Below are 26380 nucleotides of genomic sequence, written 5' to 3' on the forward strand. Positions count from 1 at the left end.
CTAATGTAGAATAGAGTGACGTAAACAATATATAGATTTCTACATCGATTCTGAGAACCGATGTAGATTAGAACATAAATCTACATCGGTTTTAGGTGAACTGATATAAAATTATATCCTCATCTACATCTGTTCATAGTTGAACCGATGTAGATTTGTATATTTTTGTTAAAAAAATTATTTATTTTTAAGTTTTTTCTTGTATATATCGTGCTTTTCTCTCTTTTGAACGAGCAACAGATTGCCGATTCACAAGTATTCTATTCAAGATTCACACCGCCACCACCATCAGAAAAATAGTATACAAAAATCAAATCCACAACAATTACTGAATGAAACAAGCATAAAAAATAAGTCAACAAGGCTTTCATAAACTAAGGGGTGTGGTCGGGTAAATTTCTCCTCAAACAATAGTAGGAAAATAAATTAAATAAACTAAAATTAATTTGTATAAATTCTCCACAATTAACGTCTCAAATCTTATTTTTAATTTATGTTTAAGTTAATTTTAGCTAATAAAAGAAACCTATTTTAATTTTCTTTCCAATTTTATGAGAAGAGAAATTTATCCAAAAATGGCAAACTAAACTAAAAACTCGAAAAGTAACTAAAATGAAAGCTGAAACAGAGAAAACCCTATTGTTTATGAATTCACACATCACATCAAAGCCTAATTAACCACTCGAAACCAAAATGAAAGTAGAAGATGCATTTTCGCGATCGAAATTGAGAACCTCTTGGCACACTTGGGATCAATTCCACCTATGGAAACTTGTCCAATTTTTTTGCTGAACCCAAATCTCAACCATCTGCCTCGCCACTCGTGAAACTTGCATGAAGTCATTTGATGCTCCAGTGGTGACATTTTCCTGGCCAAAAATAACCTCTTCTGCGACTCTGTTTTGCCATACAGATATGAAATTTGTTAGATAATTTTCAAAGCTCAAAACTCTGCATCTCACATCCCATAAAAATATACAACAGGATACAATAGTAACAGCAATTCATATGCAAATCAGTCAGTAGCAATTGACAAGTGGAGTAGTTGTGATAAAATAGTGACTCGCAAACATCAAAATCCGAAATGAAACAAGGTAATTGTGCATGTTTAAGTGTATTGCATGGTGCACTGACCTTCCACCCAGAGCAACAACCATCTGATTTTCCAAGTAGCTTCTACTGTATAATCCAGACTTGAGCCTCTCTTCGCTTGGAGCAAAAAATGTGAGACCACCAGCTTGGCCACGAGGTATAATTGATATCTTGGCTACAAGATCATATTCAGGCATTAAAGCACCCACTAGAGCATGGCCAGCCTCTGAAAATCAACAAGGAAAAAAAGGTTGAATTGCCAAAGACAAACCAACACTTACCAAAAGTAGATATTTAACATACAAAAATTACACACCACGATAAGCTACTAATTTCTTCTTCTCATCTGAGACTACAACATTTTTCTTCTTGGGACCAACTATGATCCTTTCCAGAGCATCAGATATCTCATCTTTACTTATTTCCTTGAGGTCACGCCTGGCTGCAAGAATAGCTTCCTCGTTCATCAGATTCTGCAAATCAGCCCTTGTGAATCCTGGGGTTCTCCTTGCAATTTTTTCAAAGTCAACATCCTTTACAAGAGATTTTCCTTTAGAATGAACCTAACAGAAAATAATGATCGATTAGTTCAGATATCACAATCAACAAAAAAATGTTGCATACAAACACGGATCAACCAAAAACTCCCAAATCCACCAATCTAATTACAACTGCACAAAACTTACATTCTAAGGAGCTTTTGATGGTCTTTTTCAATCAGAATTGAGATTTCAACTCATAAATTTATGTAAGTAAAATACTAGCTTATCAGGAGGCATAGTTTTCTTCGCTTCCATAATCTCCTTGAACGATGAAGAACCATCGACTGAACTATTGTGCCGGTGTAGCGGCCTCGCCGGACTCTTCTCAAGTTTGCCATTCGGATTTGCGTCATTTTTGCTCCCGCCAGATTCGTTGGCGCCGCCAAACTTGCCCACGCCAATGTATGTCGAGAACAGGTCGTCCTCCGATCCGATCTCCTCCATGCTCGCCGCGAACTGACCCGAATCGAGCGCGTGGGCGCGCACTCCCAGATTTGTGGCCTGGGGCTGGACTCATCCCTCTCCCCACGCCCCATCTCGGAGTGCACGGTGGGCCAGGTCGCCGGTGTCATCCTCCAGATGATAAGAGAGGGGAAGATTGTCGGGCGCGCCGTTCATCGTTCAAGTGCAGCGGTGGCTCACTGGAGCCAGAGTTCTCGGCTAGGGTTTCTAGTCCTCCAGATTTCTTTGTTGAACAAAATGAACAAAAATGTTCTTCGCGGAGAAAGGGCTCCAACACGAGCCAACATATGCGTTTCAATACTACATCGGTTACTCGGTGAACCGATGTAGATGTATTTATAATTATTCACAAAATTGCCACCCGCATTCAAAATGACATCAGTCCCACAAAAAATGATGTAAAACGCTCAATATTTATATCGGTCTCTACCATAACCGATGTAAATATGCTTTACATTATACTCTTATTTACAAAAATGTCGCTGCATTCGATTTTTACATCGTTTTTACCTCAACCAATGTGGAATTAGCTATGTTGAACAGTCACTTTCTGGTAGTGAGATGATATGCAACACCATGTTGTCGCAATTGGTAACTGCGAATTCAATGAACAAAATAAATATATTGTTGTCACTTTATTGCGATAGAATATAGAAAAACCTTCACACAATGAGCCACAATGATATAAGGAAAAAGATGTGTCTGTATAGTATGTGTCGTTACCGGCTGTACAAAATTTGGAATGGCATCACATGTTCCATTTGACACGATTTTTATGTGGTTTTTTTTTTAAATGACGTGGCACATATGTAGTTGGATTGACTTGTAACATCTCTAATTGACCACCCCAAAAATAAAATAAAAAAGTGTTTTTTTTAAAACAACTTCATTTTAATAAAATAGATTGAAAAAAATAACCTACAATGATAAAAGCCCATTATATATGTTCATTTCTTGACTTGATCCCATAATGTTCATGACTTGTTCATTATATGTGGCCATTTATATACATTAATAGAATACAATAGTATTAATTTCTTGATGTTCTGCAACTGGAACTACGTATTGAAGTTGCTAATGGTGTTTTTTTTTTTTTTTTTTTTTGCTGGAGCTTTGTTACGTGTAAAAGAAATATATATTTTATGCATGGACAAAACCGCAAGTGTCAAGTTTAACTAAGAAAAACAAAATGAAAAATTGACGGTTTAAAAAATGTAAATCAAAAGTACATTTTACGGTGTTTAAAATCACTAAAATATTTCTATATCACGCTTAACGGTTCATTAAAACTTGTTAGAAGTCCTTTTGGACAAACGCATACCTGAGATTTTTTCAACCGCCAAAACTGACATTTGTGGTGGTTTTTAGCTGTTAAAACAATATTTTTGACTTCCATGATTACAGTTTTTTAAAAATATATTATGAAATAAAATCATTTCATTTTGTTAAATATATAAGAACCAAAAATAAATAAATTTTTATAAAAATTAAAAATAAAAAACCGTGATCTTCATTCCAAACACAAACATTTTCAAATCTAAAAAAAAAACAAAAAAGAAGAAATTATTTAGATACATACACCAATAGGAGAGAATGCTAAAATCTTACAAAATCCAAGGTAGCACTATTTTTCAAATTATACGCTTACACTCAACTGAAAGTACATGATCATACAACAATGTAAAGGAAAACACACAATACAATCCATACAAATTTTTATTTAGTTGCCTTGCTTTTCGTCCATTATGTCGATCATACTATTTCATAATATATTGCCAAATAGCCAGCATTAGGATCTCCACTATTGAAAGAATCCTAGTACCCAACCTTTGGATCTCCAAACTCAAATAGCATCACTATGAAGAACTTCCTTCACTAATCGATAGAAATCATTATAAGATGTTCCTCCCAAATCAGTGGCTTGCATTGCTTTCTTTTTCCACTCCAAAGACTTTTGCCTCATTTCCTTCCCCTTTTCTCCCTCTATCATTTTTTTCACAAGTGTTGTCACCTCCTCTCTTTTTACATCATCTTTAATATCCATTCCTATGCCCCAAGTAGTGCATATGTACCTACAATTTGTTTGTTGTTCAGCAAAGAAAGGCCAACCAATCATAGGTACACCTCCACATATACCTTCAATTGTAGAATTCCAACCACAATGAGTTAGGAAGACCCCAACTGATGGATGAGCAAGCACTTCTTCTTGGGGGCACCAACTTGTTATGTATCCTCTATCCTTTACCTCATCTAAGAAGTCTTGTGGCAAAGGTGTGGACTCACCCATTACCAAATCTGGCCTCTTTATCCACAAAAAGGGTAGATTGCTATTTGCTAGTCCCCAAGCAAATTCTTTCAGATGATGTTCAGACATCACAGTTATACTTCCATAGTTCACATAAATGACTGATGAAGGTTCCCATTGGTCTAGCCATTGGATACATTCCGAATCATTTTTCCAAAGATTTGACCCTTTCACCGTGAAGCTCTTGTGTTTGTCAGGAAAATGCCTTCCTAACAATTGAAGTGGACCAATGTTGTATATATTTGGGTTCTGGGCCATGAGGGCATCAAGGACTTCACTTTCCAATTCTTGGACAGTGTTAATTATGATTGAAGATGATTTCATACAGGTTTTTGCTTCAAAACCAAAGAAGATAAAACTAGTTTCATCTAGAGTTGTGGTTCTGACAAAACTCGGAAGATCTCTAATTCGAATGTTTTTCATTCCAGTTATCCAATCGAGATTTGTATCCAAAGATCCATCAGCAGTGAACCTTTCGTCTGAAATTTTGAACAAAAATTTTACTGCATTAGACAAGTCAAACTTCTTAATTAATTTTTAAATTTATTTTAATTTGCTATGTAATTTATTTTAAAATAATTTCTATCACTATTTAATTATTGTGACATGACATGTATTTTTTTTTAATTTTTATATATAGATCACTTGTATCTTTGGCTTAAAACATTTATACTTGAATTGAGTAAGACAATAATGGATAGTATAACTTTTTCTTCAAATAACAAAATTACACATGTGTTTTTAGAATATAAATTTGAACCTAATTTAATTCTATAAAACTAGTTTATATAAGGTGGAGGTTATTCCTCATTTTTATATTTTTCTGTTAGTCTTTTCTTTAATCAATTTAGGACATGAATTTTTCTCAATATACCCTTCACACCCAATATTAGGCTTAATGCATGAATAATAGGTAGATGACCCTTTTTAATGATATAGGATAAGTGAGATTTGGATAATGTGGGTTTAAGTATAACTCAATATTTTACAAAACTAAATTGTAACGTGGTGATTCTTTTTCACTTATATACACTCTAATAAAACTTTATTTCTAGTAGATGTGAGACTTGAGTTTTTTCAAATACATCCCCTCACACTCAATATTATTTAGCTTGATGCATATATAAATGATGGGTAGCCATTTTTAAGAAATTTATGATAACTCTCATACTATATTAAGATGTGAGTTTAAGTCTAATTCAACTCTACCAATCTAGCTTATTAGATGAAAGTTATTTTTTACTTATATAGATTATATTTTAGTCTTATCTCAAGTTGATGTGAAATCTCTAATATATTTTTTATTCATAGAAATCAAACTCATTATCAAAGAGTTATCTCAAGTTGATGTGAAATCTCTAATATATTTTTTATTCATAGAAATCAAACTCATTATCAAAGAGTTCTAATGACTTACTCACACTACTTAATTAACTGAGATAAATCCTCTTGATAATGAAATTGTATATCTAAAACTAAAACTCAACAATATTTATTAAGTTGGTACTACAATTTTTTTTATCTTATATAGTAACTATACACACTATATAGTAATACAATATTTGTTACTAAAAATAATTTTTACTTATACTATAAATATAATATATATTGATATATTTCATCTAAAAACTAAAATTAATTATATATAAATATATGTCAAATAAATAAATAAATAAATATATATATATATATATATATATATATATATATATATATATATATATATACACGACATGGATGACATGTATAAGGATATACGTGTCACATTTGTCACTATTAATCTATTATGATGTAGCACATGATGTGTCATAGAAATATATATTACGTCACCAATAAAAAGTCACGTCAATACCAGATCCAAATGAATTACAAAAACCAGCAAAATTAAAATTTCGAGACTTGAAATTTTTATTCTCACTCAAATAAAAGAAATACCAAATTTGCTTTGTAAAAAATGCAATGTTATTTTAAAATACATATTTTGTTACAATTTAACTTTATATATATATATATAATCATTATTTTTGTTGTATGTAAGGTAAAATGTTTTACCCTATATCATATATTTTTACAACTCAAATTCCACTTCAAAAGTTTAATCTCTGGTTTCAGGAATAAACTAAACTTCAAAACATTAACATCATCAAACGAGCAATGTTGTATCTAATCTTATTTTTTATAACTTAACTTATTCGCTTTTTCCATGGTCTACGTAGTTCAATGTAACAAACTTTGACCTGTTGAAAGTGAAGTATTTTCTTGAATCACTAGTTTTTTTAAAATATATATATATATATATATATATATATATATATATATATATATATTATACATGAATCAATGTTTGTGTAAATAATTAAAAACAAATAAATATGATTACATTCATTAAACTCGTCTTTATTTTAGTCCTCGAGAAATTTTGCTTATTAGTATTTTAATTAAAGATTTAAAAATTCACCATATTATTCTACCAAAAAATTTCCACTGCATTATTCTCTAAAAGTCCAAAAAGCTTACATGTCCATTTTATGTTAGTCTAAGTTGGTGAAATAAAAAAAGAAGTATATTCAAAGAATTAATTTAATAATGAACTAAATCCATATAAGAGAGAAGTTTTGTAAGAAAATCATTACAGGAGTAATGATAATATTTTAGTTAATTTTTTTATAATGATTTGTATAACTATAATGACTTACTAGAGAGTACAAAACATTTACTTAATAATGAACAACGATGAGTCACTCTTTATAACTTCTAGTGAAATCTTTCCCAATATGTGTAGGCAGGGATGTAACGATAGCAACATTATTGAGGCATGCACATTTTTAGCTGAGATCACTGGATTTCAAAATCTTTTAATAGGAGTTAGATTTCCATGTGAGATAGCAACATTCTTTATAACACATTTTTCTTTTGATTAAGATAGTCACGATTCATGTGAGAGTTAACCACATGAATTGTTTGAATATATTTAATGTGATTATAGATTATTTATCTCATACCTAATAAAAGTTTACATAAAATCTGCATAAAAGAATATAAAATATAATAAAAATAAAATTTAACTTTAAATCTTAATTAATAAGAAGAAAAAGATTTAATCAATCATGAACTTTTGCGAGTCTTCTTTATAACGGGTCATTCTTTATAACATCATTATTGATTGACACAATTTTTTTTTTGATTTTTACTACTAAATTTAGATATTTATTAAATGAGATACCAACTGACTAAAATTGATAACTTTCAATATATATTTCAACTAATAATCTTTAGTGTTAAAAACACAGCATTAAAAAATTGTTAATAATTTTCCGGATCCAATGGTGTTTAGCTTTGTCCTTTCATCTTTCCATCATTTTCCTTTCTTGTTATGTGAATAAGTTATATTCTCGCATCTAGTGTCAAAGTTTTGTCCCATGAGTATAAAGTATTGATGGGGATGAGTATAGTTAGCATAGTACCAGAAATAAACAAATAAAAAATGAATCACCTTGGAATGGAATAATGGCTCTTTTGACAATCTCATCGAATTGCAAGTACCCCATTAAGCCACAAGCTGAGGCTGTCCAAAATTGTTGCTCAGAAACATTCAAGTCCCTGGCCACTTTTCCGGCAAAGCCCATTAACCCATCGTATATGATGGAGCTAACCACGGGCACATCGTGTGAAGCATTGAGCTTCTTCACGAGCTCTTTGAGAGGCTCGTAGCAATGTTTTCTAGTGGCATCGCACAGCGCAGCAATGCTTTGTGTTGCATCTTTGTCAGATGGAGGCAACCCATCTGGTATGGTCTCGAATCGAAAATGAGGTTGTCCCTCCACAAACTCATGTCCGAGAGACTTAACCAAACGCTTGTGATTGAACTCGGTGTTCACAAATGTTACGTGGAAACCGGTGCAGAGGAGGAGTTTGCTTAGTTGCATGAAAGGGTTTACATGGCCTTGTGCTGGGAATGGCACGCAAACAACATGAGGCTTTTGAGGACGAGAAATTCCCATTCTTAGGTTTTTTTTTTGGAGTAGTTGTGAAGGGTTGAGAATGGCTTAATTGGTTGTGGCATGACTCGCCAAAGCTTCTCCTATTTATAGTGATGCTAAGATGTAAGAATCTATGTTGTAGTAAACATGCATTTTACTATGAGGGCCCCCACGAAGAAATATTAACTTATAAAAGTTAGGGAAAGTTAGGGAGTTGCTATGGTACCTATGAAAATTGAAAGGTTTTGGTACATCAAATTATGTGAATAAATAAATTTTAAAAAATAAATTTAAAATAAGATAAATTTTAGATTAAAAATTTGTATAAGATGAATCAATCAAAAATACTAATTCAAAAAAAAATCAAAAGGTTAATTTTTATAACAAATTTTGTTTATATGTGACAAAACTAAAAAATAAAAAATAAAAAATTATAATAATATTATAAAAACATTATAAAAAATAAATAAATAATACAATTGAAAAATTAATTTATACTATAAATTCAAAAAAAATTATCATCAAAGAAAAACTAAAACATATTAACAAAATATTAATATTAAACTTTTTAATTATAATAGATGTTACATTAAGATATAAATTAAAAAATATAAAAATAATATAAAGATATAAAAAAATTTATACAGATAAATTATTAAAAATATTAAGTTAAAATAAAAATAAAGCAAGTAAGTACAATAAAAAAAACTAAAAAAAAATAACTGTTTCGGTACCCCACAATTATAGTGAGTACCGTAGAATTTCTCTAAAAGGTTAAACATATTTTTACTGCATTTGTAGTATATGCACCTTGGAAATAAAAAATAATAATAAATGTGATGAAAATGGAAGTAATTAAAGAGAAGAGTAAAATGAATATAAATTTTGAGCATTGAAAAGCTAATTTATTATTTAATATATTTTAAAATGGTTTAAATATGTTTTTAGTTTGTGAAAAATAATAAATTCTAATTTTGGTCTCCATATAAAAAAAATTATTTTTGCATCTCTTTAAAATTTGGAATCATTATTTTTTGTCATTGTAAAATGAACAAGATTTGATTTTAATCTTTACAAAATATTTGTCTTTGATTTTCATCCTTGTAAAATCTAAATTCATTATTTTATGTCAATGATAATCCTTTTAAATAAATAAATAATATTTATTTTAAGAATTTATAAAAAAAAATTAATGATTTAAAAGTTGGATGTTGGTTATACTCCCTTTAAGGACCAGTTAGCCCATCATCATAATGTGTTGAGTTTAGATTTAAAGGTATCACGCGTTTACATGATGCGTAAAATAATTGTGGGAGTTGTCTGTAATAGTCATTTAACCATTTATTTAATCCTTAAAAGAATAGTTGGTTGTTGATCTTAGAAAGTCCTGTTTATAAAAGAATACTTGTTTTGAATTTAGAGAGGTTTGATTGTAACAGAATACTTGATTGTTGAGTCTAAGGCTTGTATATAAAAGTATACTTGTTTTGATCAGAGAGACTTAACTATAAAAGAATATTTGATTGTTAAGTTTGGAGAGGCTTGTTAAAAAAATATTTGGATAGTTGTTTGAAGAGGGCAAGTCAAAGAATACTTTAGATTGAGCAAAAAGTGGTTTGTTAAAAGATTACTTGTATCTTTGTTTAAAGACAGTGAAAAAAGTCTTGTAATTGAAGCAAACCAGTATAAAAATACTCAGTATTCCATCTGATTGCTTTAATTGCTTCATCTGACTAGCATTATTACTTCATTGCAAAAAATGTGTGAATTTTTTATATACAATATTCAATCTCTCCTAATATTTATCTTTTCTCCACACTACGTTTATAATTTTAGAAGACAACTCAAAATTATTGCTTAATTATGTTGGTTTAAATTCAAGATATCCATAAACTACAAGTTAAAGACTAATCATCAAGATATAGAAATATATTTAAGTGGTTGACCCCCTTAAAAAAAATGTTTTACATAGATATATATGAACCTAATATGGAAATCCTAATCGTATTTAAAAAGTAAAAGAGATATACTTTAAATTATATAAAAAGAATTAAAGGGTTTTTCAGTTTATTAATATTCATTTATTATAATTTAAAATAACATGAAATATAATCTCAATAATTTCAAATAAAAAAAATTCAAAGTTTTGTATTGTTAACAAAAATTCAAAGTTTTGTAATGTTGAGAAACTTTTTTTTTATAATTACTTTTATATACTTTAAATTTAAAAATAAATCTTTTCATTTTTACATTAAAAATAAATAAATAAATATAGCACTAACGAGGATAAATTTACTTCCTTTTTTGTATATATAAGAAAATTTATTAATTAATCATGATTATAATTTAAAACAAAATTAAATAAACATGTCACATGGAAATAAAGTGAGAGAACAATTTTGCTACTCTTAATAATTCATACATCCATTATTATATATTAAAGACAAATGATGATCTTACATGAGAGTGAGAGTAGTTTTAAGAGTTTTTCCTTTAACAAGACTCTTTTAGATGTTTTTTTTTTATAAAAGGATTTTGATTTAGAGGTTCTTGTAATTTCTTATCTATTCAATTTTTATTTATGATAATTATTTGAAAATTAAATTTTAATATTTTTAAATAAATTGAATAAGTCAACATAATTTTTTTACCATGATATAAATTATTTATCATAAATTTAAAATATAATTTATTCATTTAAAATATTTGTTTATAATATTTTAAATATTATTTATTTATTTGTATATATAATTTATTACAAATTTTAATTATATTTAATAAACATCTAACTAGTATGATTAATGACTGTAATTGTAAGACTCAAATCCTTCTACTCTTTCTTCCTCTTCCCATTTTCTTCTTTTCTTCCTTCACTCACTTACCTTCACTCGTTGGGCTTGAAAACCATTTCACTCTTGATGTTCCTTTGTTGCTAAACTCATCCTCTCATTTTGATTCACCAAGGTATTGAGCAATAGGGGAAGTTGAGGACTTTGAGCCCCAGAGTCGCACGGATTCTCCTTCTCCATTCTTCTCCTCCTTTCTTCTCTTCTTATTCCTCGTAGAGTTTGGGATTAAGGTAAAGGAAGCTAGAATCTTGAGTTGTTGTTTGAATTGAAGCATAATATTGACTGAATTCTTGGAAAATTTGATTTTCGGGGGTGGATTAAAGGTTGGTTGCATGTTGAAAGTTAACACCTTGTGGTTGTTCTTGAATGAGCTGGGTAAAAATTGGGTGATAATGAATCTTGATGCATGCATGTTGTGATTCTTGATGTTTTTGGGTTGCATGTGGTTGGTAGTGTTGCATTTGAGTTGTAGCATGGATTAGGGCTCCTTGGATTGCAGGTTCATGGAGGATTTGAGTGAAAACGAAGGTGAAATCTATGGAGTTTTATAAGTTCAGAAATCCATAACTATAACCATGGATCCACAGCTATAGTCGTGGAATAAAAATGAACTTGTAGAAACCCACAGCTATAGCCGTGGATTCAGAGTCATAGTCGTGGGAGGGAAAAACGTGATGGTAGAGACTTGTAGCCATGGCTGGGGTTTTGCAACCATGGCTGTGGGGGAAAATGGAGTGGCAGAGACTTGCAACCATGGTTGTGGAATTGCAGCCATAGCTGTGGAAAAAATTGGAGTGGCAAAAACTTGCAGACATGGCCGTAGATTTGCAGCCATGGCTGTGTAAAGAAAACTGAGCTGGCAGAAATCCAGAGCTAAAGTTCTGATTTGAGCGCTGCAGTGGTGAGTATAGATGACCGAATTTGGTCTCTAGGTCTTCATAAACGTTGTAGCCTTGGATGTTATCTTTCCAATGGCACTAGAATCACCCAAAAAGGAGCTCTATAACTCCATTTATGACCATTTTAGTGAGAAAAGGTCAAGCTGTCAGCATTTAGGTAAATGGGTGCGGTTTTTACAATTTTGGACAAGGTATATGGTGGAATTAGGACTTGGTGTCTTCGTGAGAGTTGTAGAAAATCTTCGTATATTTCATATGAGATAAAGATGAGAATTATTGGAGTAGTATAACTCCCTATGGGTTGTTTTAGGTGAAGGTTGTTAGTGTAGAAATATGTGATTTTGATAAATTGCATGTGGTACAGGTTGTATGATTGGTGAAATTGGTGAACATGAATAGAATGCTTGTGTCTATTGCATGTTTTGCATTATAGGATGATGACAATGAACATTGATATGTTATCTTTGTGTACTTGAAATGATAATAAGCATTGGAATGCTGTCCTTGTGTATTTGAAATGGTGAGAGCATTAGCATGTTGTTTTTGGTTGATATCTTAAGTATTGATATGCTATCATTGTATAAATTGTTAAGCATTGGTATGATGTTATTAGTTGAGATGTTAAGCATTGCACTACAAGAAAATGAAGATTTTGCGACAGCTATATGACCTACATTGCGACGGTTAGAACTGCCGCAAAGACAAGGGAATTTTGCGACGGTTATCAAAACCGTTGCACAAACCGTCACAAAATTGGAATTGCGACCCCTGAAGCACCCGACGCACTAATTGCCTCTATATTAACATTGCGATCCTTTCATCAACTGTTGCACCAACTGCCTCTAAATTAATATTATGACCCTTTTTTTACCCGTCAGAAATTATAATTTTTTTTTTAATTTTAATAAATTTATTAATGTAACAATTCTCATATTTGGCCTCTCAAGGGTTCTATTTCACGATATTTCACTTTTTAGTGTATTTTATCCTTACTTGTGCAATTTCTGAGAAACTTCCCAAAAGGTCACTCATCCCTATACTACTCCAGGTCAAGCACGCTTATTGTGAAATTCTGATGAGTAAGCTACCAAAATGTATATGTATGTTGTCAGTATAACTTGTACAATTTAATTCATTTAATTCATCCTCAAATATACAATCTCATATTTGTTCTATAATAATAATATATAATAATTTTATATTACAAATAATAATAATAATATATTTAGTTAATATTTATTTATATGTACTTACTTTTATAATTAACATCTACTTATTTCTATTTAAAATTATAATTTAAATTATTTAATTTTATAATTTATAATGATAATATAATTTATAAAATTATAAATATTTATTTATTACATACTTATAAATTAAATTTTAATATTTCAAATAAATTATTAATTAATTTAATATATTTATTTACCTTAAATCAAACATATAAAATTCAAAAAAATGTATTTTGTAACGACCCGCCGTGGTCCTTACACTTAGTGGAATCGCACAAAAAAATAGTGAACTAAGATAAATAATAAAATTGGATAACTTATAAATACAAAAACATGAAAAATATATAAGAATCATTAAGTTTTTAAGTATTTAGTATTTATACAGTTATCCAAAACTACTATCTCCTAGTTCCGGTCAAGTACAAAACTATTACCCAAGGTGGTAACTCTAACACGAGGATCAAAACTCCTCGTCTCGCAGCGGTCACCTCAACTCCAAACTAGCCCTGACCTGCTCCCATACCAAGTATGATCATCGCAGTTCCACCACATGGAAACAAAAAGGTAAGCTAGAGTTCAAAAATCAATCATAAAAGTACAGACAATAGTCTATACCACACAATCATCCAATTATCAATCATGTTCATAGAGTCACACCATACTCTATCCAATACTACTCATGCATCCATCAATCATGAAGCAAGACACCACACACTTCATCACATTAACAATCATGCAATAAATGCATAACAATCATCATCACAAACGACCATGCAGTTCAACATAAAAACTTAACTCATTCATACATTTTAGAAGCAACTTTTATACAACAGCAACAACAACAATATAAAACTTAATATTTAATGCGTCGTCACGCATGTACAACTAGGAGATCTCCAACAACTGAAGTTGAGCAGTCTAGGTGGCATAAACCCTACCGAATCCAACGTTTGACCTATCTCAATCAGGTCAGGTATAGAACAGCTTTAGGAACTCCGAAGAGAACCAGGTATAGACAACAATAGTTGATTTCTCAGGTGTGCCACTTAGACTCGGAGGTCCAGTACTACTGTCAGGACAAAAAGGGTTTGGGTATGAGCCTACCACAGCCTTGGCTAGCTTCACTAATCCACATGTGGAGTTACCCACCCACTATCCTCCAAGTACCACGCACCCTCCAGTACCTAGTCAAAGACTACATCTCTAACTAGATACCTTACTCAAATTGGTCATTCAACCATGACATGGTTCGACTATTTCCATGTCGCCCACACAGTACTAAGGGATTCAACTTTAAAACAACTTTCAACTTTAAATCAACTTTCAACTTTAAAACAACTTTCAACTTTAAAACAACTTTCAACTTATCACCTTAGTACTATGTATCTCAACATCTGGCCGCTTGTAATCAGTATAGTTTGGCCTGGCCCCTATACCGTGGTCGCTTTGTACACGTGTGCCTCGACCTTGCCCACACACGGGATCAACTAAGTCCTAGATGAGAACAATACAACGTCCACTCCAAGGGACAACTTCCCAAGGAGGGTTTTTCAACAAATTGGCCTCTCAGAGCACCACAACTATCTCAATCCACACAATGGGATGAGCAACTTCGAAAACATCTCCCCTAGTCCTAGTGATCAACAACTCATCATCACAACTTAATTAACTTAACAACTTAAACAACATACAACTTTTCAGCAATAGACAACTTACAACTTTACAGCAACTTACAACAATACAACTATAGACATCTTTCAACAAGAAACAACTTACAACAATAAACATCTTTCAACAATAGGCAACTTATACAACTTTAAACAACTTTTAAATCAATAAACTACTTCAACTTATACATCTCAACTTATTTATAATTCAACAATAAACAACATAAAACACTTTAGTTTTACAACGTATAGCAACTTAACAACTTTATAAACAACTTCAGCAATATACAACATATTTAAAATTCATCTATAATGTCAACTTATATAAATAACATAAATCAACTTAAGCACCCAACAACTCAACTATTTCAATAAAAGAAACCATTCATAAAACTTTCCTAACTCTCCTGAAATTAAACAACTTACATTCTAGCTTCCCTCACCTGAAGATTGACTCGGAATAGCCAATAACTGAGAAGAAGTAGAATTCCCTTTCGAAGCTGAACCCGAAACTTCAATCTTCCCAAAGTAAGCTTCCTAATCCAGAGACCTTCTCTCTAAAACTTCTCTCTAAAACTCGCATTCTCCTCAAAGCCCTCAACCCCTATTTATAGACTTTTCGGAGTGGCCAGAACGGCCTGTACCGAAACCGGAACGGCCCGTTCTACACTCCTTCAGCACGTACAAAAACTACATGCAGAATGGCCCGTTCTGAAATCAGAACGACCCATTCTGGGACTCATCCAAAACGGCCTGTTCTGCATCCAGAACGCCCTGTACTCCAACCAGAACGGCTCGTTCTAGAATTTGGAACGGCCCGTTCTCCCTCTAGAATGGCCCGTTCTCAACCACGAATTACAGGTAAATTTAATAGCTTGGAACGGCCCGTTCCAGATTGGGAACGACCCTTTCTGGACTACTAAATCACCTATATTGGGCTTTCTAAAACAACTTACTACGTTACAATACCCCCCAACAAATAGGAATTTTTGTCCCCAAAAATAGGCTTACATGAAAGGAGGAATGGATATTGTTCCTTGAACCGGCTCTCCACCTCCCAGGTAACCTCACCAGTAGCTGCATCCCAAACAATCGTCACCAAGCTGATGGACTTGCCATGAAGCTTTTTCAACTTGTGATCAACCATAGCTACCAGTCTCTTCTCATAGGTCAAGTTCTCTCTATCTTGCACCTCATCCATCTCTACCACTTGACTCGGGTCTCTGATGTACTTCCTCAACTATGAAATGTGAAACACATGTTCTCCCTCTTCAAACTCTAGAGGTCTCCTCCTCTTATCAGCTAGGACTTTTGTCGACTCTCGGTAGCCCGCAACCTTTCCTGAATCTATCTCACCATCTCAGTAGTCTAAAGAATAACTCTGGACCAACCACTACTGACTCACCTTCCTGATACCAACATAATGGAGTCCTACACCTCCGCCATACAAAGCCTCAAAAGGCGCCATGCCAATACTTGAGTGATAACTGTTATTATAAGTGAACTCTACCAATGGTAACACCTCCTCCCAACTACCCAGATGATCCAACACACAAGATCTCAAGAGATCCAACACACAAGATCTCAAGAGATCCTCCAATGACTGAGTTGTCCTCTCCGACTGACCATCTGTCTGTGGATGATAAGTGGAACTCAACCTCAACCTCGTCCCCAAAGCCTGATACAAAGTCTGCTAACCTGGAAGAAAACCTTGGATCTCTGTCAGAGATAATACTGGCAGGTACTCCATGCAAACGTACTATCTCTCTAATATACAACTGTGCAAGCCTCTCCAAGAACCACCTCTTGACAGGAAGAAAGTGCGCACACTTTGTCAACCTATTAACAATCACCCAAATAGAGTCACTATTCCTAGCTGTCCTAGGCAACCCAACCACAAAGTCCTTAGTGACATTATCATACTTCCACTCGAGAATCTCCATCAACACGAAGCTCAAAATCAGCTACCCTCTCAGTACCAAGCAACTCCAAAATCCTCAACAACTCTCGATCTTGAAATTGCGTAGTTCCCACCTGTCTCAAGAACTCATTAATTATGGTGATCATACCACAACTAATGTGATCTTGAAAAACCTCCACCTCTAGTCTCAAATCTCTGAACTGCTCAATCAGCTCCAACTTTCTAATCATCATAACCGACCCATGAATGGATTTCCTACTCAATACATCTACTACCACACTCGCCTTCCCAGGATGATACATCAACTGGAAATCGAAGTCCTTTAGGAATTCCATCCATCTCTCCTGCCTCATATTCAACTCCTTCTGATCAAACAAGTACTTTAAACTCTTGTGATCACTAAATACACTGAATCTCGCACCACAGATAGTGCCTCCACGACTTCAAGGAAAACACCACAGCTGCAAGCTCCAAATCATCAGTAGGATAATTCCTCTCACGAGTCTTAAGTTGCCTCGAAGCATACGCTACTACTCTCCCTTCCTGCATCAACACACAGCCCAACCCCTGGTAAGAAGCATCACAAAACACATCAAGATACTCACCAGTGTTAGGTAACACCAAAACTGGAGAACTAGTCAATCACCCCTTCAATTCCTGAAAACTCTGCTCACAAGCGTCCATACAAACAAAAAGCTGATCCTTCCGGGTTAGTTGAGTCAAAGGCATTACTATTCGAGAGAAATCCTCTATGAATCTCCGATAGTAACCTGCTAACCCAAAAACCCTAATCTACATAACAGACCTCAGACGCTCCCACTGAATCACAGCCTCCACCTTGGCTGGATTCACTACAATCCCCTCTGTCGATATCACATGCCCCAAATCTCAGCTCAGACAATCAAAACTCACTTGTACAGGTTGGCATACAACTACCTCTCCCTTAGTACCTCTAAAACCAACCTCAGATGCTCACGGTGATCCTCTAAAGATCTAGAATACACCAATATATCATCAATGAAGACCACCACAAACCTGTCCAAGAATGACCTAAAAGTCCTGTTCATGTAATTCATGAACACTGTTGGAGCATTAGTGACACTGAAACTGATAGCAAACTTAGGAGAAGTGATGGATGATCTTCTCCACGGATTTGCTTAGGCCGGATCTTCTTCAATGAAGACTTGATTCTTCAACTCAAGAACGCTTAGAAGCTAAGAACTCACGGATGAACTCAACCTAGAACTAGGAGGGAAGCATCCAAGCTCAAGCATCAATGGAGAGCACACTTCAAAGAGAAGGATTCTAAGGTGAAATCCTAAGGTTTTGAAGATGAACTCTAAGGGACTTTTGAGAGAGGAAACTCGGCCAATGGCTCACAAATTTCAATTATGTTCAAAAGTGAATACAAATTGTTTTAGGAGGGATCATATAGGTCACCGAATTTTGGGAAGCCACTTGGCGCCACATGATAGGTCACATGTTGGCGCCAAGATTTGAATTCAAATTCAAATTTGAATTCAAACCTTGTGTCACATGTGCATAACCGGTCATGTGTAGCTAAATGCAAGTTAAGTTGAATTTAGTATGTATTTAGGGTTGCATTTCGGTGTCACACTTGTGTAGCCAAGGTGGTGCCAAAAGTGTGACCTAAATGCAACTTAAATCCATCCTATATTTAACCTAATTTGTCCTAACTCAAATGAACTACTAATCCTCCTTAAACCCTAATCTAATGACCAAAATACAATGGTCTAGTGAATACAATGAATAGGAAAAAATACAAGAAGGAGAATGAGCCCAATATTGGGTATCAAAAGCCCAAAGCCCAAGAAGCCCAAAATTAAGCCCAATACACCTAAACCCTAATTTATGGTCAAAATACAAGACCAACAACAAAGTAAATTCCTATGCTAAGAAAATACATTCAAACATGGTGTTCATTCAATCAAAGTCCAAGTGAGAAGCACCCTAGGCCCACCAAGCCCATTGGGCCCACTAAGCTCTGAAGCAGTCAAATCTTCAAGTAACCTCCTGGCCATTGCTCTAGTGGTTGGGCCTTTAGCCCATGCTCTTCCATCAGAAACGTATCACTACGTACTCACAATGACCATACCTAGTCCTGAAAGAAATCTTCGGTATGTCACTCTCCTTTACCCTATCTGATGGTATCCGAATCTCAAATCAATCTTCAAAAATATCGAAGCTCCCCTCAACTGATCCATCAATTTGTCAATCCTCGAAAGTGAATACTTATTCCTTATCGTCATCTTATTCAATTGCCCATAATCAACACACAAACGGGTCCCACCATCCTTCTTCTTCACTAACAATACCGGGGCACCCCAATGAGAAACATTGGGCCTCACCATCTGTTTCTCCAACAAATCCTCAATCTATTTCTTCAGCTCTACCAACTCAGCTGGAGCTATCTTATAAGGAGCCATTGATACCGGTCTTACACCCAGTACCAAATCAATGCTAAACACAACATCACGCATAAGTGGCAATCCTGACACATCATCTAGGAACACCTTAGAAAACTCACTTACAATCCCAATCCCAATGATGGCCCTCTCTGTCTCAACACTCAAAGAGGCAAACAAAGCACTCAGCTCCATCTCTCATCGACTACTCAGCCTGACCCACTGACAACACCCCATCCTCTAACTAAGGAAATACTAACTCTTTTCGAGCACAATCTATAAGGATGTGATGGGCAATTAACCAATCCATCCCTAAGATTATGTCGATATCCACCTCTATTGGGCATCTCACACACATCTTCGATGTCACCAAAGAAATTGAAGCCAGGGTAAATACATACAAAACAACGTGCCATGCAGACACCGACAATCCAATCTCCCCACACAATCGATAGAAATAAATGAATATGTGGCACCAGAATTAAACAGGAACAAAACATCCTCACCTGCTGCTTTCCCTTTCCTCTTCACCAAATCTGATGAAGTGGAAGTCTCTACACTTGATAAAGCAAACACTCTCCCCGCAACCGTAGGCCTAGGTGGCCTCGAAGCACTCCTAGATCCGGATGATCCCTCTTGAACTCTAGCAGCCTTGTCGCTGCTACTACCACTGTTCAATCTCTCAACAGTCTTTGCCTTCTCAACCAAGGCAAGAAACTCCACTATAGACATAGGTACTATGACCCTCTTCAGCTCATGCCTCAACCCCTCTTCAAACTTCCTACATCTCCAAGCCTCAGATATGGCCTGAGAGTAGAAACGAGCCAGATGCTCAAACCTCATAGCATAATCTGGAACAGACATGCTCCCCTGCTGCAGTCTTATGAACTCTACATCCTTAGCATATCTAACGCTATCTGAGAAATACTTCTCCAAAAAGACCCCCTGAAGCAATCCCAATCAACAGAAACACTCATTCTCTCTAACATCTGTTTGGTGCCTCTCCACCAGTACTCAGCCTCGCCTGCCAGTATGCATATTGCATAGGCCAACTTCCTCTCCTCAGAAGATCCCAAAACACTGAAGATCTTCTCATCTCACAAAACCACAAATCTATCACATCGAGATCTGAATCCCCTCTTGAATTGATGAGGCTAACTTCTCCTTAACTCTACTAAATCTCTCCCATCCTGAGAGACCGCCGGTCTAGCTGCCTCAACCGCATCTCTACCCGCCTCCATCTAAGCAAAGTGAGCACTTTGCTGCTGCATCACCATGGCCATCATCTTCATAGCCCTAACGATCTGATCAAACTGAGGCTTCACCATACTAAAAGAATTCAAATATTCTTTTACTAACACTTCACCACTACAACTCACCAAAATCAACACATATTAGAGATATGACACATCAGAAACCTAGAAGGATCACTCCCCACAGAGTATCCCAAAAGACTCGACCGACTCTGATACCATAAAAGTGTAACGTCCCGCCGTGGTCCCTACACTTAGTGGAATCACACAAAAAAATAGTGAACTAAGATAAATAATAAAATTGGATAACTTATAAATACAAAAACATGAAAAATATATAAGAATCATTAAGTTTTTAAGTATTTAGTATTTATACAGTTATCCAAAACTACTATCTCCTAGTGTCGGTCAAGCACAAAACTGCTACCCAAGGTGGTATAACTCTAACACGAGGATCAAAACTCCCTGTCTCGCAGCGGTCACCTCAACTCCAAGCTAGCCCTGACCTGCTCCCATACCAAGTATGATCATCGTAGTTCCACCACATGGAAACAAAAGGATAAGCTAGAGTTCAAAAATCAATCATACAAGTACAGACAATAGTCTATACCACACAATCATCCAATTATCAATCATGTTCATAGAGTCACACCATACTCTATTGTCGCCACCGGCCCAAACGGGCCTCGGCGGTCGCGAAGACGGTCGAGCTCGCTTATTATTTTGGTTTTGAAAATGTATTGGATTATTAGAACGACTTGTTCTCAAACTGAGACCTTGTCGATCTTATCCAATTTATTTATTAAAATGTCTCACCAATCCATATTAATCCCAAGCGGGACCCTCCATGGATTAGTGGTTTTCGTAAAAGGAGGGTTCGTGGAGTCGCCACCAATGTTTTACTCAAAACATTGGAAAAAGGGATAAGGCAATTGATTTTATAAATCAACTTTGGCCATTACAACCAGAGTTGGGTAAGGGAGTCGGTTACGCGTGGGGAAGGTGTTAGCACCCCACAGCGCCCCTTTCGGGTTCCCTATGACAGATTATTTTCTAAAATAACAGCGTAAAATTACTAAATTACCCCTATTTATTCTAAGCAATTATAAATTAACTATCTACATGATGACAGTTTAAATATGCACACAGAAAGCAGTAAAAGGAAGGATTTAAGAAGAAACCTCTTGAAGCGTGCTTTATATATTGAGTAAAACTGGGAAGCTTTTTGGCGTTCCCTCGCTCTACAAGCTCGCTCGCTCCTTCCTAAAAACTTTTAACTATGGAAATCCGGGGGATTTCCCTTCGACTAGGTTCGATCCTCAAGCAGAATGGCTCGGGGCTCAAGAACTTTGTCGGATCAACTCTCCGAGTGATTTCTAGGGCAGAACACTGCTCAAAAACCCCAGAATACTCAAGGAGAGGGTTAAAACTATCTGAAAAAGTGTGGAATGACGTCCAATTGACGTCATATTTATAGGGAATAGGCGCAATACGGCCTACAGAAGCAATACGGCCGTATTGAAATTTTTGAACTTCAATACGGTCGTATTGAGTTCAATACGGCCGTATTGAAATTCGGAAATTTCAATGCGCCCGTATTGAGTTCACTGCGGCTGTATTGAAGCTTCAATACGGCCGTATTGATTTCAGTACGGCCGTATTGAAGTTTTCAGAAACTTCAATACACCGTATTAAGTTCACTGCGGCCGTATTGAAGCTTCAATACGGCCGTATTAAGTTCAGTACGGCCGTATTGGGCTTCATTCCCTCCACTTCCTGATTTTGAGCTATTCTAAGACCTCTAGACCTACAGAGAACCCTCCTAGGGCCTTCCAGGAGTCCTTCTGGCTGATCTTCCTTCAGTCTTCGAGAGTCTTCAAGCTTTATTTCCGACCCGGACAATTTTAGGGGTCTACAGCTGCCCCCCCTTTACTTAGTCGGACGGCCTTTTGGTGTACCGGCTGACAAGTAAAGGAGTTGACCCAATTGTCCGGGTGATGTGCCAACCTTCTGACTTGTAATGTCTTCCGGTGGAAAATTGTTGAGTAGCCTCTCCAGGTGGGTGCATACCTCGGCGCTTCTGACATCCTCGGTAGCTGAGTTTACCCTCTCCAGGGTCAACTTCACTCGACGCCCGAGCCGGAAGTTGGACATCAACGCACCTCTGATGATGCTGATGGTTGAGTACCGTCTCTCCAGACCTAGCCTCACTCGACGCCCGAGCCGGAAGCTAGACACCAGTGTGTTAACATCACCCTGATGATTGAGTACCGCCTCTCCAGGCTCTGCCGCTTAACATTTGGCAGTTGAGTTTGCCCTCTCCAGGGTCTACGTCTTAACATCGGCAGGTGAGTTTACCCTCTCCAGGGACTGCGCCTTAACATCGGCAACTGAGTTTACCCTCTCCAGGGACTGCGTCTTAACATCGGCAGCTGAGTTTACCCTCTCCAGGGACTGCGTCTTAACATCGGCAACTGAGTTTACCCTCTCCAGGGACTGCGTCTTAACATCGGCAGCTGAGTTTACCCTCTCCAGGGACTGCGTCTTAACATCGGCAGCTGAGTTTACCCTCTCCAGGGACTGCGTCTTAACATCGGCAGCTGAGTTTACCCTCTCCAGGGACTGCGTCTTAACATCGGCAGCTGAGTTTACCCTCTCCAGGGACCGCGTCCGTGTCTTCTGATCACTTCGGCAATGCGAGTTTACCCACTCCAGGGTTTTGAGATGATTTTTGTCTCCACAATCCACTATGCTGCTTCGACAGTTTTTTCTGATTTTGTGCCGCTGAGGGCTGGATAACGCAGGGATCCGTCTAGGGGATGTGCAGTCATTCATAGGTTCCTGTGCCCCAACTTGCCTTGCATTGTTGGTACCCGTGGGGAATTTCTGAATCCTTGGGGTATGGACACAGATACTCTCTCTTTGAGTTGAGCGATGCCTTATGTTTGGCTGACGTCCTTTGACGTTGGTGGAGTATCCCGGTTGTCCTTATTCGGGTGACTCTTTTCAATTTTCTGATTTTGTAGCCTCTGTGTAGGCTATTATCCACTAGGGAATTCTGTCATTCATTTCTTGACTGGCCTCTTCTGTTGGGCAGATAATCTTGATGTTCGGTGCTTGGCTGGATGCCGCATTCCGCTTGGGGAATATTTATTGAGATTTTTATTTATTTATTATTTTTTTATTTTTTCTCCTTTTGTAGGGATGCCTCTTGAGTAGGCGATTGGGGACTTAGGGATCTTATTGTATCCCAGAGTATTATTTAGGAAGCCTCTACAGGCTTAGCCTCGCTCAGCACTTTGAGTCGGAGAGCTATCTTCCACTGAGGAAGTGTTAAGTCCTTTGACTTGTATATACTGTTTGGATGATCGCACTTCCATTGGGGATTGCGTCGATTTTTCTTTGATAGCTCTCGCTGGGGATTCGTTCCATGAGCTTGAGTTGAGGTTTTCTCTGGGGAGTATTATTTCTGCGAGCCTCTCCAGGCTCATTTACTCTGTATAGTTGGGGGATGAGGAGTATTTTGGTAAGCCTCTCCAGGCTCAATTATTCTGTACAAACTGTTTGTTGGATTTTCTGTATCCTTGCCTTTTTTATTTTCGGCTTTTTCTGTACTTTGCCTTTTTTTTCTGATTTGGCTTTTGCTGTACAGAATTTAAATTGCTAGAGAATTTTGAGTTCAAAAGTGGCAAATTTCATTACTAAAAATGAATTTGTACAAGGAAAATTTTGAGAAATGGGGCTAAGCCCAACCAAACTAATGCATGAAAAAGCAATAAAACAGAAGCCAGTCTTCACTCCTCTGCCGGCGGGTCCTGTGGCGGGTCCGGGAAGCGGCGATGCATCCAGACGGAGAGGTTGTCGAACCCCTGCACCAAGGTATCTAGTCGAGCATCTGTACTCTGCTGCCATGTGCCGATGCTATGCTAAAAAGCATAGAATCGTGTATCGATGCTTTGCTGTAAAGCGTCAAAGCGGGCATCAAAGTAGGCCCTATCCGACTGCGAAGTGCCGGTCTCTGGCTGTGGGCTGCCATCGCCCTCAAAGTCGAGGTCATTGAGGATGTCGGCATAGGCATCGGGGCCATCTACTCGTACAAACCCCCCAGCTGATCTAGTAATGATCCTCATGCTAATCAAAGTGGTAGCACCGATCAGCTTTGGCGCCAGCGCCCTTGGCTCTTCGCCATCGGGGCATCCCTATGTCTCCGCCAGCTGTGAGAGGAGTGGGGCGACCAAGATATACCCCTGTCTAGACTCTCCTCCCTCTCGTGTCCCCAGCTTCTTCACATGCTCGAGGAAGAAATATCCAGGGTTGGCCTTCCGTCCGGTGGCCATGCAATATAATGCCAGCAGGTCCGGACGAGTAATCGACTCGGGGCTCTTGGACCTGCCATGGATAGTACTGGTAAGGATCTTGTGGCAGATCCGAAGAGCGGTCGGAAGCCGGGAACCCTTTACCCCTGAATGGTAATCCTCTCGGCCAGTGAGCAATCTCCACATGTCAACCGGAGTCCACTGATCAGGCCACTCGCATATGGCATCCCGAAATTCCAGCTGATCAGTGCGGCTGAAAAATCCCGCCTGGACATTGAACTCGTCCAAAGTCAAGGAGCGGTACCCCTGATTCATCCAGAAATCAACCGAGCAGACATCTTCCCCATAACTGTTCGTCGACTCAGTAATACCGACGGAGGCCAGGAACTCCTTCGTGGCTGTCAAGTACAGCTGAGAAGGGGGATCAAGGAGAAATCCCCATCCTATGCTGCCGAAGTAACCCCTGACGTCATCCTCCAAGCCCACTACTCGGAGAAGGTCAAAGTCAAGCACCCTTGACGGCTCGAAGTTGAACGTCTCTATGAGCTCCAGCCGTTGCCTGTGTCGGTCTGTCATCTCACGTCGAGCTGGGGCTCTCTGTCTTTTTCGGGATGACTCTGCCATTTCTGAGAAGCTATCTAGGGTGCACTCACAAACAAAATATGCAGGGAAAGAAGATTGGTATGCAAAATGAGAGGGGGGGAGACTTATTTATAGAGAAGTTTTCGCCAGTACGGCCGTATTGAATTCAATACGGCCGTATTGGCTTTACCGTTATTGTACAAATGTGGCAATCAATACGGCCCGTATTGAATGGAATACGGCTGTATTGAACGTCAATACGCCCGTATTGTGTTTAATACGCCGTATTGAATACGAAACGTTGCTTCAACGTTCACCTTGATACGCCCGTATTAAACTCAGTACGGGCGCATTGATTGATGATTTTTTTTTTTTTTTTTTTTTTTTTTTTTTTTTTTTTTTAAGAAACAGAGAATAAGTGATCTTCCAGTACACCTATCATCTGTGTGCATGTATGCAGTATATGATGCACCTAATTCTATTTGATTCATTTTTCAAAAGAATTAATCGATGCGTTCTTCTGTTTGGATTTTTGCCATTCCTCTAGACGAGCTGTGCTCTGCCGATTTCTGTTACCGAGGAATGATGCGTATTTGATTTTGGTGTCATCAACCAAATGATTCTTCCCTTTCTTTAGAAGATGTGTCAACCCTCCTATTGACCACTATATCTCCATGTTTCCATTAGATTATTCAAAAATCGTTAGGACAAGAGAGAAAAGAAGGAAATGATATATTTTCAAAAGTTTGTGTTTTAGAGGGGATTATTTTATTTTTGAAAAATGGATTTTGTAAGAATGGCTGGCCATTGGTAGGCTTATTGTGTTTAGGTTTGTTTGATTAAACACTTATGAA

The 26380-nt window shown here is 36.5% G+C and overlaps 1 protein-coding gene and 1 pseudogene across 2 annotated transcripts; both read right to left on the minus strand.

Moving 5' to 3' along the window:
- Nucleotides 1–516: 516 nt before the first annotated feature.
- LOC109807326 (ATP-dependent zinc metalloprotease FTSH 1, chloroplastic-like) lies at nucleotides 517–2078 on the minus strand (annotated as a pseudogene). The gene is made up of 4 exons (XR_014431795.1): nucleotides 1854–2078; nucleotides 1409–1655; nucleotides 1135–1318; nucleotides 517–897 (listed from the first exon to the last, which is right to left on the minus strand). The product of XR_014431795.1 is annotated as an ATP-dependent zinc metalloprotease FTSH 1, chloroplastic-like (transcript).
- Nucleotides 2079–3700: 1622 nt separating this feature from the next.
- On the minus strand, nucleotides 3701–8466 carry LOC109809517 (linamarin synthase 1). Its single transcript, XM_020372852.3, has 2 exons — nucleotides 7895–8466; nucleotides 3701–4880 (listed from the first exon to the last, which is right to left on the minus strand). The coding sequence occupies exons 1-2, from the start codon at nucleotides 8400–8402 to the stop codon at nucleotides 3940–3942; spliced, it is 1449 nt and encodes a 482-aa protein (XP_020228441.1). The 5' UTR covers nucleotides 8403–8466; the 3' UTR covers nucleotides 3701–3939.
- Nucleotides 8467–26380: the final 17914 nt, after the last annotated feature.

This window comes from Cajanus cajan, chromosome 1 (assembly GCF_000230855.2).
Source record: "Cajanus cajan strain Asha chromosome 1, NIPB_CcT2T_4, whole genome shotgun sequence".
NCBI classification, from domain to species: domain Eukaryota; kingdom Viridiplantae; phylum Streptophyta; class Magnoliopsida; order Fabales; family Fabaceae; genus Cajanus; species Cajanus cajan.

What these genes read in the sequence shown, in the direction of transcription:
- LOC109809517 (XM_020372852.3), bottom strand. Translation starts at nt 8,402, where the DNA reads ATGGGAATTTCTCGTCCTCAAAAGCCTCATGTTGTTTGCGTGCCATTC. An exon ending in AGCCATTATTCCATTCCAAG is followed by an intron (nt 4,881 to 7,894) that starts GTGATTCATTTT and finishes TCAAAATTTCAG; the next exon opens with ACGAAAGGTTCACTGCTGAT.